General features: G+C 36.3%; 1 protein-coding gene across 6 annotated transcripts in view; it reads right to left on the bottom strand.

The window, feature by feature from the left end:
• mtss1 (MTSS I-BAR domain containing 1) overlaps positions 1-15437 on the bottom strand; it is a 64636-nt gene that overhangs the window by 11274 nt on the left and 37925 nt on the right. For all 6 annotated transcript variants that reach the window (XM_077197887.1, XM_077197886.1, XM_077197882.1 and 3 more), the window contains 4 exons: positions 13062-13146; positions 12674-12765; positions 10451-10525; positions 341-498 (listed from right to left, as the gene is read on the bottom strand). In XM_077197887.1, the coding sequence (XP_077054002.1) occupies positions 341-498; positions 10451-10525; positions 12674-12765; positions 13062-13146 (410 nt within the window). The remainder of the gene's footprint in view (positions 1-340; positions 499-10450; positions 10526-12673; positions 12766-13061; positions 13147-15437) is intronic.

Here is a 15437-nt window from a genome sequence, read left to right as displayed (position 1 = left end):
ACCTGCATGAATCTGTCATCCAAAAATAAAAATACAATTAAAATTATAATAAAAATTAAAGCATGCTTTAGGAACATGAGATCATAATAATTTTCATTATTTAATTTTTTTCCTAGTTCTCATAATTGTAATGCATTCTGATGTTTTACTGTAAAACAGTAAAGAAAATCATCCTGTTTAATTAAACACGCATCAAATAAAAACATTAAAACAAATACTAAATCAAAACATTTAAATATTTTCCAGTTCAAGAAAATCGTTCCTTGCATGTTAAAATGTATGTCTCAATAGTCAATACAAACAATATATATCTTAAACCAGAGTCTGTTCAGACACTCACCAGGACAGGTTTAAGCATTGTGACAAATGAGCAGAATCTTCCTCTTTCCTCTATAAGAGCTCGACACACAGCTCTCTTCTCTGTCTCCTCTAACACAGCATAGCGAATGTTGACGTCCTGAAGAGCGCTGTCCAACTGCATCTTCACCTCGCCTTTACCTACGCAAACACAAACACATTTCTTGAACCACTGATAGGATCAGAAAGACTGACTTTTGTGACTGGCAACATTACAACGTTTTTGTTGTTGTTGTTTTTTACAAAAAACAAGAAAGAAAAGATCAAAAATCATTCAAATTAAAGTCTTGGTCACAAAACAGGGTAAGTGGATATTAAAGAAAAATGCAACCAGTGCAGTATTGTAAACTAAATTTAAAAACATTTTCGAAACTAATTCAAAACATTTAATTCATATGAAACTCCTGAATGAAACTCCTGAATTAAATAGAATTTTGAAATGTTGCCCTAAAAAATGAAATAAAATAAAGTTTAAGTACTAAAATGGGTAAAATCGAAATAAAGTCGGAGCTGATAGCCTCATGGGCAGCGCTCCGACCTGTGGCACGGTTGGGCTTTGGGCGACCCGAGTTTGTGTCCTGGCTTGCAGACCATTCCCAATCCCTTCCACCTCTCTCTTCACTTCCTCTCTAGGCTTTAGTAATCTCAATAAATGCAAAACGCAAATATTAAAAAATAAATAAATAAAAAGTTTAAATAAAAATCAATGAAAGCTAAATAGAAATATAAACAAAATTGGAAAATGACAAAGCACACGACAAAATTACTAAAACTAAAATAAAATAAAATACAAAAATATAAACTAAATTAATATATTATAATAATTATAATAGTATATAAATAATACTAAATAATACCTCTGATCTTTATAAATGACTGGATTGCTCATTGCTTCCGGTAAAGCCACCGAAGCGGCCATCTCACAACTCCCTACCGACAGAGGGCATCATATCAGTCGACATTAATAGTTTTTAAGAAATATGTACAGTATGTACATTAGAGATACTTCGATTGTTATCTGTAATGTTTATGGTCTTTTCGGGCAGGATAAGCGATATATGAAATATTACAATACATACAATCCCCTATTACTAAATTGCACTATATTAAAGGTGCAGTGTGTGATTTTTAGCAACATCTAGTGGTGAGGTTACAAATTGCAACCAACAAAAGTTACGGTGGCCAACAGGAAAATATGTCATCGTCTGAGACAGCAGAGAGTAGCAGTTCAGCAATGAGGTTTCTTTACAAGGATAAATTAAGAAATTATGTTTACTTAATTATTCAGTAAAACTATATGTTATTGCGAATATTATTGTTACTTGTTCATTATTGTGTCAGTGTTTTATTCACTGAACTAAGCTTGCTTCCTTGCATGAAGAGCAACATAGTAACGCGTTTGTCCGTTTAGGGCTACTGTAGAAACATGACGTCACAATATGTAGACCTCCATAGAAGGGGGTGCCCGCGGTTATGGAGATATAAATGTCTCATTCTAACGTAATAAAAACATAACGGTTCATTATGCAAGGTCTTTATACACCACTGAAAACAATTATGGATCTTTTATTGCATTTCTATCAATAGATCCTCAGAAATATTACACATTGCACCTTTAAAAAGGTTACCATGAATTATCTTGCTCTGAGCGACAGTATAAATGCTTAGAAATAAAGCTTTGTGCTTTTAACACTTATTTCTCTGAATAAGTTGTGAAATGTGTGTACTATTTCCTGATGTCTTTTTGTTGACAAACATGTACTTTGGACTCTTGGAGATATTAGAAACCGTTAAAAAGGCACAGGTCGGCTAAAATTCTATGGCTTTTTACTAACATTACAGTTTGCATATGAATTGCGTGTTCTTTGTATATTGTTGAGCTAATTATTAATTTAACTATCGTTTAAGTCGTTATCTAACGAAAACACTTGAATCATTTATACGGAAAAAAAAATTCACAAATATTACACAACCCCAGCAAACTGTAAATGGCAAATTAAATTGTATGTACATAACTTACAAAGCATAAATCTGTATTCAGATTTCACCACTAACTGTAATGTTTTCTCATTAAAATCAGAAGATTTCCCATTAATTCAATAGAATGTGAGGGAATACCAATATGGCAATGCATTGGCTTCCCTTTTTATGAAGTCAAGAGCAATCCAGTCATTTATATAGATCAGTGATTAAAACTCATCATGGTTAACCACAAGGAGGCAGTACAGTTTCTATTGACACAATACACCATGTAAATATTTGCTGCAATGCTAATAGCTGTTCTTCCAGTCTCGCTGTGCAGATTTCATTGGCCGTTCGTGACCAGGCGTGACGAGAGATCTGGGGTCTCTGGTAATGGTACACAGGTGGACTGTATAGTGGGCATGTGTCCGTGTGTTTCATTTAAAGTCCAACTGCCACCGAGACAGTCTCTCACATTCCAGAGTAGCTACTTGATAGTTTCTCTACACAGAAGTGGTCAACCAATACAGGTTTTTCAATGGCTAATATCAACTGATTCTACAAAGCAGGGTAGCCGAAATAATACATGTGTGTGTATGTGATATAATAAAGATATGAATATATTGATAGTAAATAAGAACGAAAATGACTGGATTTATTCAATCATACCCTAAAACTCATGACTGCTTCTGTCTCCTGGTGCTTTAACTGTACTGATGAAGTGCAATGGGAGAAATGTGAGGTTAATCACATTTAGAGGTTTGTTTACAGAGTCAGACCTCATGCCAGCACACACCACGTGAGGAGCTTTAAACACATGACCTGAGCTTTTCCTCTGTGTGTGAGTGAGCATGACAGGAATGAGAAATATCTTGATATTCAATCTTAATTTTATAGTTACCAAACTTGTCATAAATTTATCATGAAAATTCAATATTGCTCAGACCTACACTCTTAAAAATAAAAGGTTCTTTATTGGTATCTGTGGTTCCATGTAAAACCTTAAACATCAATGAAACTTTGTTTGCACAATTTTTTTAATGTTATTTGCGCTAAAAAAACATGGTTCTTTTAAGAACTATTCACTGAAAGGTTCTTTGGCGAACCCAACATTGTTCTTCTATAGCATCACTGTGAAAACCTCATGTTTATGGACAATTTGCAGCCCTTCTCAGACTCAAAAATACACACAGCTACATGCTTAGCATTCCACTGACAGGACAGCACTCTGACAGCTGTGTGCAGGACGCAATAGCAAGGCGTGTACAAGCATACATCTCTGACCTCATCGACCCATTGCTAACAATAACCTCAGGTGTCCTTTGTGATACCTGATCTTCTGCAATCCAAGATGGCATGCAAGACAGATGTACGGTTATTATCATAGGTTTCTTCAGAAGTACTTCAGACATGTTTATAATAATGTTTGCTCACATTAGATGAAGACAATCATATGACCTGGTGAATACTACTTACTTACACTTTTGGTTGAAGAAAAAACAATATTGATCATTGGTGACAAAAACACCTGAGAACAGAACATTCCAACAGTTTAAATATACAATTTCTTGATTAAATTTTTTTTATTAAAATCCTGACAATAAGGTTCATTGAAGTTTAGAGAACACCCATTAAGTCGAAGTCACATTTTTGATTAGATTAATAGAAATAGATCCATCAAATAACAGATAAACAAATGTTGCACAAGCAACACAGTAATTCTAAACAACCTCTGCAAATCAGTTTATGTGCTGCATTTGCATCTTTGGGATTTAAGCAATTCTTGTCAGTGTTGTGAAACTCAATTAAGTCCTTTGACCTTCCGAGAAAAGAGATGATCCCTGGTCACTGAGTGCATTGACCTTGTGCTGGAGTGTGACTGCATGTGTGTTTAGATGCTCTAAGGCCATTGCACCTTCAAACATAGCCTATAGTGAAGGATAAAATGAACCCAGGTTGGGTTGGTCAGCTTAAGGCTGAGGTCATCTGAAGTTTAAAGGGCAAAGGTCAGTAGGTCTGTTGATAAATCCCACGGCCTGTCTGCAAGACAAATGGCTTAGGAAACATACAGCTCTATTTGAAGTATGTTACAGGACACTGTTTCCTCTTACAGAACTTAAATGGAATTTAAGTCAACAGAGAGAAATGCGAAAGAGTGATAAACTAAACATTGTGAAAAAAAAAAACTGACTTGGCCAGTAAGCAACTTCTCAAAACTCTATAAAGTTTATATAAAGTAGAACCAAGTGGAATGACCCATGCACATTTCTGAGAAGTAGCACAGCTCTGGCGTTTGGCTTGAGCTTGTTAAACACATAAACCTCATTTAAAAGCAGAAAAGGGAGGTGAGGTGTAAAATAAGCCAGAGCCATTCAGACACAGTTGTGTGTATGCCAGAGAGACATTCCCTCAGGTCTAGAAATCCCGAGTGGTTGGAAGCTATGATGTCATCATAAGCAGACACCTTCTCTCCATAAATACAAGCAGGAGGCAGGTGTGCAGGTTTTCTGAGAGAGGTAGGGCAAAGGAACCTTAATAATAATGAGGATGATGACGGTACCCCCTCCTGAATGAAGGTAAGCGCCCACAAGGATCTCACTGTTAACCAATGAGAGCATGGCAACGTGTGAATGTAGACCTGGGGCCGGCTGCATAAACTGCTTAGACTAGTCTTAAAAGTTAGTCATCTAACTTTTTAAGGCCAGTTACATAAAAAGGTAGCTTGGTCTAATTTAAATTGGAAAAGTAAGACTGATTGCCCCTTGGTTAACTGCTAGTTATTCAAACTAGTTTTTAAGACAGTCTTAACATAGTGGCTCAATTTATGCAACAGGTTTGTATACTATTTAGCATACCAGGTCTAAATAATATTATGCAAATAAATTTAGGAAGTTAATTATCAATGTATTAACTCAGATCAAATATAAACAAATACAATTTAATTAATTTAAAAAATGTAGTTAATTCAAACACTAGATAGAGAGAGAGAGAGCAGACAATCCAGAGCTCTGGTTCTTCATACCATCTCAAACACAGCGGCAACTGTATTGGAATACTAATGTGCATGTATTTTAATAATTCAGAACCAATGCTATTCTTCTTCACAATCTCCACACTGAGGCGTCCAAGTCTTCTGAGCGGTCTGGCCCCATAGACCTCTGAGTAACACAAATGCAAGTTATAAAGATGAATGTGCACTCCGAGACGCATCACAGGTCTAGACGCCATATTTATTTTCCATTTTCTCACCATCTGTGTGAGTTACAGCAGTAAATCAAACGACACAGCGATGGGTTTATGGATGTGCAGTGGTGATATAAAAGCGCTAGCCTCTGAATCACTTATGCTAGCACTTCATTCGGCCCCTATCTTATGATTCAGACTGTCAAGACAAGGCCATGTTTTCCTCATTCTGCTGCAGATGACTAACATCATAGTGAAAGACTCCCTTAGAGGGAGCAGGCAAACCTGACCACGCTTCTCTTTGTTGACAACAACAGATTTATAAACAATTCTCATCATGGATGTTGCGTTCCCAAATGCAAATTATAAGCAACTCAAACACACAGCACTTGCAGAGCACAATTTACTATGAATCGAAACTGAAAACACAGTGCTGTTACAAGCAGCGTGTCAGACTAGGCCTATATGTATTTATATAACTACATCACAACCGTTGGGATTTGATGATCGCACAAATCCATATGAATAAATGAATGAATGAATAAATGAGGCATTTATATAGCACGTTTCATATGTACTACTGTACACCGAAAGCGCTTTACAATCATGTCGGGATCTCTCCTCAACCGCCACCAGTGTTCAGCATCCGCTTGGATGATGCAACGGCAGCCACAGTACAGCGGCGCCAGTGCGCTCACCACACACAGCTATAGGTGGAGAGAGGAGAGAGTGATAGAGCCAATTCAATGGATGGGGATTATTAGGAGGCCATGGTTGGCCGAAGGACTGTGCTCTTTGACAGTATAGTGTCACCATCACTCTACTGGGGCGTAAGGACCCACACAGACCACAGGGTGAGCGCCCCTGCTGGCCTCACTAACACCTCTTCCAGCAGCAACCTGGTTTTCTCAGGAGGTCTCCCATCCAGGTACTAACCAGGCTCAGCTCTGCTAAGCTTCAGTGGTCAACCAGTCCTGGGCTACAGGGTGATATGGCTGCTGGCGACAGATCAATCACATTCTTGCCACCATGCATTGTGTTGCTCGCCAGTTGCCTGGTACCTTTTTTTTTTTTTTTTAAATGTATTTTGACAGAGTTACACACATTTGGTGCTTTGAACCCTTTTTAACATGCTAATAGTGTCCCGCAGATGGTGCCACGAGCTTGTGCAGTGCTGTTAGAAGCAATCCGTTTGTGAAATAAATATATTAGAAAATGTAATATTTTGCAGTTTTTTAGTAATTGTTTATGACCATTTAGCGAATTCGATTATCATACAGCACCCAGGCACCAAAAAATAAATTCTATCTTGGATTTACACAATTCACTTGGTTGGAAAATATGGAAATCATATCCCTGAGGGAGGAACTAAAAATTAAAGAAATGATTTTCATTTAGGGAGTAAATTAAACCAAGTTACTGGCTAGTTGGAAATATAAAATAATGCATGGTTGAAAATGCAAATATAAGAGCAAAACTGATCAAACCAAGGAGATACAAACAGTCTGCTAAAGAGTTACTAGTGAATTTGAAAAAAAACATCTTGCGAGAGGGAACATGTCCAGCCTAATTACACAGATCTTGCTTTTCAGTTTTCAAAATCAGTGACTTAAACCAAAAGATACCAGATCAAAGGTCATATTACTCCTAAATTCCAGACAAGATAGATTGTGCAGCCGCAGCACCCTTCTATATGAAAGAGACTGTATGACCACAGGGTGTTTTCCCAATGTTGGGAAAGATGACATGCCAATTGAAGGAAGGATGGGGGATCTCTTTCCTCTCTGAGAGTTTGTGTGGCCTTAAGCTATGAGCTATTCTGGTGACAATGTTCTGTCAAAAACTGCTCATTTCCTCAAATTACAGAAACATGCATAAAAGCACCTTTTAGAAACCTATTTTTTTTTATGAAACTGGATCTCATTTTTTTATTGGGATTCATGATACATTTTCCAGAATTATTTGATGAATAGAAAGTTCAAAAGAACAGAATTTAGTTGAAATATAAATATTTTGTACAATTATTTACTGTCACTTTCGATTCAATTTAATCCATCCTTGCTGAATAAAAGTATAAATTTATCTCTTAAAAAAAAATCAATTATATATATATATATATATATATATATATATATATATATATATATATATATATATATATATATATATATATATATTAGGTGATCATCATATTTAACTCGTCATTTTATGATTTATACTGCATGTATGAGCACACTGAAAACTGATGTTTCAAAAGTCACTTATCACATCCTCTGGAAATGTTGAATAAGCGTTTGAGTGAGGGTGGATGCAGAATATAGATCAGCGGGTGTTTGACCCCACAAACAGACCAGAGCAGAAGTGAACAGCGAATGACTGTTCAGTCTCTTACTGCTGCCCACACACAGCTGAAGCAGACGACACCCACCATAATGACAGAACACATCTGCATACGCATCTATCTTTCTCAACGCCTTTATTCCATGCATTCAATGCATCACATCTAGAACTCGTCTGGTGCCAGATTCCTCCACTCTCAAAATGATGCCAACAGTATTCAAATCTTATTCAAAATCTCTGTAAACTATTTAATACACAAAGCTGAATCTCACACAAACATGCCCACACACTAAAATCAAAGAAAGTAATAAATCTGTATAGTGGATAATTGACTGGTGTTTGAGATTTCTCCACTGGTATTACTCTTGGACAAGGTTTGCACATTGCTTGTGTGATATCCACTGGTTTGCCTTCATGGTTTAAAACTGAAATAATTCCAACATTGCAACATGACATTTGTCTTGATCACCGACTCCATCTTTGCTTGCCGATGGAAAATGATTCCCATTTTGTGCACGTCAGTATAACAAACTATGAGTATAACAAAAATCTAAGTAATAATAAAAAAAAAAGCACAAATCACTAAAACTAAAAATTAAAAATACTATGATAGTATATAAGTAATGAACAGAATTTTTTTTTTTTTGGTAATTCTTGCCATTTTTGCAATACAATTTTTATTCTGCATTACCTTAATAAAAATTTGAGGATGAATGTGATGATTCTGCAAACAAGCTTAATTTTCCTTATGCAAACTATTTATTTTTTTCTTTTGATTTTGGGGTGAATTATGACCTTGACATGTTTTATAGGTGATGTGAGATTCTCCCAAAAAAATAAAAAGTGTATTTGGATTTGTTGGTAAAACTATATCCTCATCATTCCATTACAGTACTTGGTTAACTCTTGGCTAGATTTTTTAAGGTGTGTGCACAATGCAGTTTGACCAGGGCCAAGATCACCAAGCTTGATACCATGACAACAGAGGGTACGGTATTATGACAACACAAGGTGTGGTGTCAACAGAAGTCATGGGCATATCCTATTGTGTTCAGACAAAGAGATCTGAGGCAGTAATTTGAGAAAGTGTGTGTGTGTGTGTGTGTGTGTGTGTGTGTGTGTGTGTGTGTGTGTGTGTGTGTGTGTGTGTGTGTGTGTGTGTGTGTGTGTGTGTGTGTGTGTGTGTGTGTGTGTGTGTGTTAGGGGTGGGAGATATTGACAAAAATGAATATCTCAATATTTTTTTTCAATATCTCGATATCAATATTCAGACGATATTTTTACCATCCTTCAAAGAAATGTGTGCAAACTGGCAAAGAAGTTCCAGTTAGTCTTTTGACTTGCGGCATTTGACATATTATTGTATAGAATTACTAGTACATAAAGATATGAGACATTATTGATGTAAAGACTCCTAAACTTTTTAAAATAATAAAATATTACTCAATTAAGTCTTTATTGTTCTTGTATATTTTTAATAGGGGTGTAACGGTTCACAAAATTCACGGTTCGGTTTGATACGATACAGTGGTGACACGGTTCGGTACGTTTTCGATACAGCAAAAATAAAGAAATGCCATAGCAATTTCCTATTTATAAAAAGAAAAAAATATGTTTAAATAAGTGTGAGTTTTCCTACATCTTGAAACTTTTAGTTTTATAAATGGGGGTAATCTTTGAAGGATGAACAAATAATGTTTTGGTTATCACATTGGACAAAGTTTGCACATTGCTTGTGTGATATCCACTGGTTTGCCAGGGGATTTTCGGTTCGCGTACCTACCCAAAGTGATAAGATAAAATAAAAATTCTGCATCAAAATTTATAGACAAGTAGTTTTAGGCATGGTTTGTAAGGAATTACAAACCTGCGCACATATATTCAAACGCACATAACCATAGAATCAATTCTTAATGCGCATGTGAACGCCATCATCGTCTATCACAGGTTCACGTTTAAAGTCTGTTTAGAGAGAACGGTGTCGTCTTAGCGGCCCCTAATTTAATAACAAATGATCATTTAGACGGAAGTGAATCAATCAAAACTAACTTTAGCTGGAAAAAACATTTTTCAAGAGCCACTATAAAACCAAACCAATCTCTGTTACCTTAAATTATATGTTTATCTCTGTAAAGCTGCTTTGAAACAATCTACATTGTTAAAAGCGCTATTTAAATGAGGATGACTTGACTTGACTTGACTTGACACATTAAAAATAACATTTAAATAACATATAACATTTGAGTTTTGAAGTGCTGGAAAAAGATGTCTGACGTACTTGAAAGCATTTTAATATTTCTGCCAAACTTCCATGGTTACAAGTTAGTGTTACTACATTAAATCCATGGTGAATGATCTGTGGACTTAAAACCTATAACTAGTTCATTCATGGAACGATGTTTCTCCTGGTTTCCACGTCAGCGCTGTTTGATCAGTTAATAACGAAGAAATTGTAACGCTTCTCACTAGATCTCGTAGCGATGTTATTACTTAAGTGGCGAATTCAAATGCTTTGGTTACTGGTCATTATTAAGACATTATTTACCCAAGGTGTTCAGCCTCTGTGACTTTCATTTAATGATTTCCTATCCAAGCGGTCAGATCTTACCTTTTTTAACTTTCTTCTGCAGTTTAATGGTGTCTGAAGATTTCTTCTTGATATCTGCACGTGCCTTCTTATATTCTAAAAAAACAACAAACAAAAAAAACACGGGCAGGAAAAGAACATTAGCCTCTTCGGTGGAGGCAAAAGATACATTGTAATTAAGGCAGTTGTTCAAATCCCAAACCTTAAATATGAGCAACAATAACTCTGCCTTCCTTAGCAAGCACTGATTATAAATTATTCACAATGATGTCAAACGAAACGACCCCTTAGCAACCCCAGACAGCCGTGTTGGAGATTGCGTGGGTGTAGCTGCGTATTTACTGGCGAGTTGCAAAGCAACTGATTGAATGCCTATTTTATGACATAATGGATTGTTCTTATGAATAAATGATCCATTATGAGCTGTGATATAACTGTCTGAGGGACTCCCACAGAGCTAAGAGCCATTTAATAATTAACAGGGTGCAGCTAATAGGACAGGTTTTCCGACACTGGTGCTCTTAAAGGGGTGGCGATATATATATATATATATTTTTTTTTTTTTGGGGGGGGGGGGGTTCAGATTCAATTCAGATTCTGACTGTATCGTTGCGCACAGTGTTTCTCCTGTTTGTCAGTGCTGTTTCATCTGCCTTTAAACTGGTTTAAATCGCTGAGAAATTTGTGTTCTTCGCAGAATTCAGGCGCTTCTCACTGGATCTCGTGACCGAGACCGATCAGAGTAAACGCGTCTGCGTGAGCTCGCGCTGCGCTGTCGTTTGGACATAGACAGTAAAAGAAATGGACACAGCGACCCCATTGATTTCAACGAAGACTGGAGCCTGATTATTGCACTTCCTGTCTGATGGCTGAACGACTGCGCAGGCTCAAACTGAGCGTGACGACAGTCTGACAGTTGTAAATCTTCTAGTAGCTGTAGCAAGACAAATCTGAATCACCTAATACCTCAAAAACGTTGTTGAAATATTTTGTCCCGTTGCTTTTATGGACCTTCTATTTATGGGCTTCTCCCTTGACTTTATGCCTCTATGTCCCCACCATTGCCTCGTAGACAGTAAAAGATTGCCTGCGAGCTTCTCCTCCGGTCTATACGGTATTGTCTCTATTGTGCGACATAAAGTCGCGTGGTTATGACGCAATCGTTAGCCTATTTTTAACAAAAACGGCTTCTATGGGGCCATAACGTAAGATACAAAGTAATGGAGCCTTTTATACATTGTCGTGTTTCTTTAGAAATAAATAATGGAAAAATTAAGTCGTTGGACGCCTCAGATGTAAAGTTATTCGCTGTCAAAGTGACGCCAAAATGAATGGGAGTCAATAGATTGCTAACAGCAGGTGAAGTTCTGCTACAATGGCTGCTCCCGCGAGGCTTCAGTTTCCGGCTGATGGATTCATCAATTTTCCCTTGCGTTTGGACTCGAGTCGAGCGGATAAATGGTCCATGTGGCACGCGGTTCAAATGAGTTTCGTTCCGGTTTGGCGCATAAACATTATCAAACTCTTGATATCGTTTTATCGAGAAAAACTATCGTTTGTGAAGCACGCCATACATTTTTGTTCATTCATCGCCTGAAAACAGCAGACTAAAAGATTGATTCTTGTGATTTAAGAAACGATATCAGCTCATAAAAACGAGAATCGTTTAAAATCGAGAAATCAATTTTTTTTTTATCCAACTTTTTGCCCTGAGGTCCACTTCAAGTTTTTGTGCCAAAACAATCATAATCTTTGCTACTATACTCTTAAAGGGATAGTTCACCTAAAAATGGAAATTCTATCATGATTTTCCCACTCCCATGTCATTCTAAACCCACAAAATCTCTGGTTAATTTTCTTACAATTCATATGGATTAATTTTATGTAATTAATTTTACGATGCCTATATGAAGTTTTTTGATTTTCTAAGTTTTTAACCAAAGATTTATGGGTTTGGAATGACATGGCGGTGAATAAAACATGAAATAATAAAAAAATTTGGGTGAACTATCCCTTTAAGACTTCATTGTAAACTTTTTCTTTGTTAATTTTTTTTTTATTCAGCTCGAGTCAACTTTTTGTTTTCAGGTAAACTCTTCCTTTGAATTCAACCCTACTTAGCTTGAAACACTTCCATTATAGGATTAAAACGATACTTTACCTCCTGCCAACTTTTTGTACACAAAGATTAAATACTAAACCTGTCGAATACCGATTATATCACACAGGGAATGAGGCCGATACCTTTGGCATGGTCTTTATCCAGCTGACTGGCAACCTTCTTCCACTCTTCAATTTTCAGTTCCAGAGGAGTGATCAAGTTATCCATGAGAGCCCTACACAGACACAGACACACACACACACACACACACACACACACACACACACACACACACACACACACACACACACACACACACACACACACACACACACACACACACACACACACACACACACACACACACACACACACACACACACAGACACACACACACACACAGTTAAAGCTGTCCATACAGGTAATGAATTGTATAATACATAATCTTCATTACCAATTTAACTAATCAGCTTATGAAAAACAAAGTAGAAGTAAATACGTGTAAAAAAGAAGTAAAAAAGAAAGTCATACGTGGTGAACAGTTTGAGCTTGTTCTCAATGCTTCTGTGTCTCATACACATCCTGGTCAAAGCTGATCCAATCTCTTTCGTTGCTCCTGGAGGAAAAAAAGAGAGAGGAAATTAATATCAATGTCCTTTATCTCACAATCTTCTATTCTGAGCTCCATCAGGATCTGCTAAATGCCAAGAGGAAAAACACGTTGCTTAAGAGTTTTGAAACAGTTTCATCACATTTTTCCTCTCCTCTCTTTAATCCTTTCTTCCCCCACTCTTTCTTTAATAAGTGGCTGAATGGTCTTCATTTTGTAACATGTCTCAGACAGCTTGCAACATAACTCATCTTATCTTTCACAGGAATGTATGGTTCAAACAAAGCAACACAAATTTCTAATTAATGCGGATTAAAATAATTGTTTGTCCAAAAATGAAACCTCTGTCATCATTTTCTCACCCTCATGTTGTTCTAAACCCATATGGAAAAAAGAATCATTTAGTCACAAGACAGAAGACATACTCTAGGACTACTTGATATCATCAGTAGCCCTTTACTGTCATTGCATGGAAAAGAGTCAAAATTTCTTCCACGGAATAATGAAAGTCAGTCCAACTGGTTTGGAATGACATGAAGGGGAGTAAATAACGGCAGAAATATCATTCCATTGAGGTTGGTAATTATGTTACACTCAGGATCTGTAAAAAAGGCACATGAAGCAAATTTGACCTAGTTTATTTTAGCACAGGCCATGTACCTGCATCAGGGCAATCTGACCCAGAAGAGGGGAGGACGGGACACATATGATATCTTGACCGAGTTGCAATTCCTCTCTAAATACAAAATGCCTCTAATTTAGAGAAATAGAGCTGGGAACTAAGGAAAATAAACTCTTCATTCTGTACAAGTAACAAATACATTTTATAGGTTACACTACATTTCAAAAACAGCATAGATTTTTTTTTTAAAGGAATTCATATTTATTCCACAAAGATGCATTAAATTGATAAAAAAGTGACAGCTACATATATTTATAATATTGAAAAATATTTATATTTTAACAAATTATTACTTTTTATTATAGAGTTCTTTCTATTATATTCTCTTATATATAAATACAAAAATTGTCAGCATGATTTCTGAAGGATCATGTGACAGACACTGAAGATTGGAGTAATGATGCTGAAAATCCAGCTTTGCCATCAAAGGAATAAATTATATTTCTAAATATATTAGAAATAGAAAACAGTTATTTTAAAATGCAATCATATTTCCCAATTATTATGTTTTTCTTTATAAACTGAATTGAATAAACTATAAAACAACTCATAATGCACGGTTTTATATAAAACTCTTCAGTGTCGTAATATTGAGGAATTAGTGCTGCTGCCCCAAAGTTTTAAACAGGTCAATTACTTTGCTTCTGCATAATCACACTAATGCATCACTGCAGCAAAGCCTCCAGCCTGCAGAGAGAGCACTGCACATTTATCAAGAGGCCGCTCACACAAGACAGGGTGCCAGAAAAAGCAGCTCTTCAACACCCCCTTAAGCCTATGCACTCATTATCTTTGGTTAGTAACAACTCAGTTTAGCCAGAACAAAATTAGATCGCTCCCATTATGATCAACAAAAGATTGTTATGAATTGTATTCCTTGCTTATATAGCCTTTCCAATGATTCTCTTTCTAGGTAAGAAAAACAATCTCTCACAATCAGTAAAAGCAGCCCATTTTAGGGCCACACACACTGCTGGACTTTATGTGACTTTCCCCAACCTAAAGTCAGCTAAGGAAAGGAAAACAAAAATATGCTACATTTTTGGGCTAACACTTGTATAGTTGTGTAGCACAGCCCAAAAAAGCTATATTTAATCACTAATCTGAGAGGAATGGATCTATAAACTTGATAACAGCTGAGGTAAACATCTGGGAAAGGCATAGACTAAACTGGCTAACTATTAGCCTGTATGATAAATTACTCGGAATAATTCTGATTACAAAACCTGATGAACTACTTAGATTATGCATTATATCACAATAATACATCCATTATCCCACCCACCCATACACACATAAAAGGTCACATTATCTGATGAGTCGGAAACTCAAATTACATTATTGCTATGAAAATACTCAACCCTTTTAGTCACAGTGACTGAAATATTAAATTAAATAATCTAAATAACATATGCTTTAAATTGGACTGCTGACTGTGTTTGAACAGGATGTACAGTAGTTGACGCAATATGCAAATTGTGCACAGAACAAGTGCTCTTATTCGCTGTAAAACCTGCCATTCATCTGAATCGTTAACACTCACTTCTAGTTTTCATTCTCTCAATCATTGAGTCCTCTTCAAAATAATCAAACAATTAACTGAAACAAAAGTGAA

Source organism: Siphateles boraxobius, unplaced genomic scaffold (genome assembly GCF_051911475.1).
Source record: "Siphateles boraxobius isolate OS27281-9 unplaced genomic scaffold, OSU_SipBor_1 41, whole genome shotgun sequence".
In the NCBI taxonomy this organism is placed as follows: domain Eukaryota; kingdom Metazoa; phylum Chordata; class Actinopteri; order Cypriniformes; family Leuciscidae; genus Siphateles; species Siphateles boraxobius.
The sequence above is the reverse complement of the archived record's forward strand: the minus strand, read 5'-3'. Positions and strand labels throughout refer to the sequence as shown.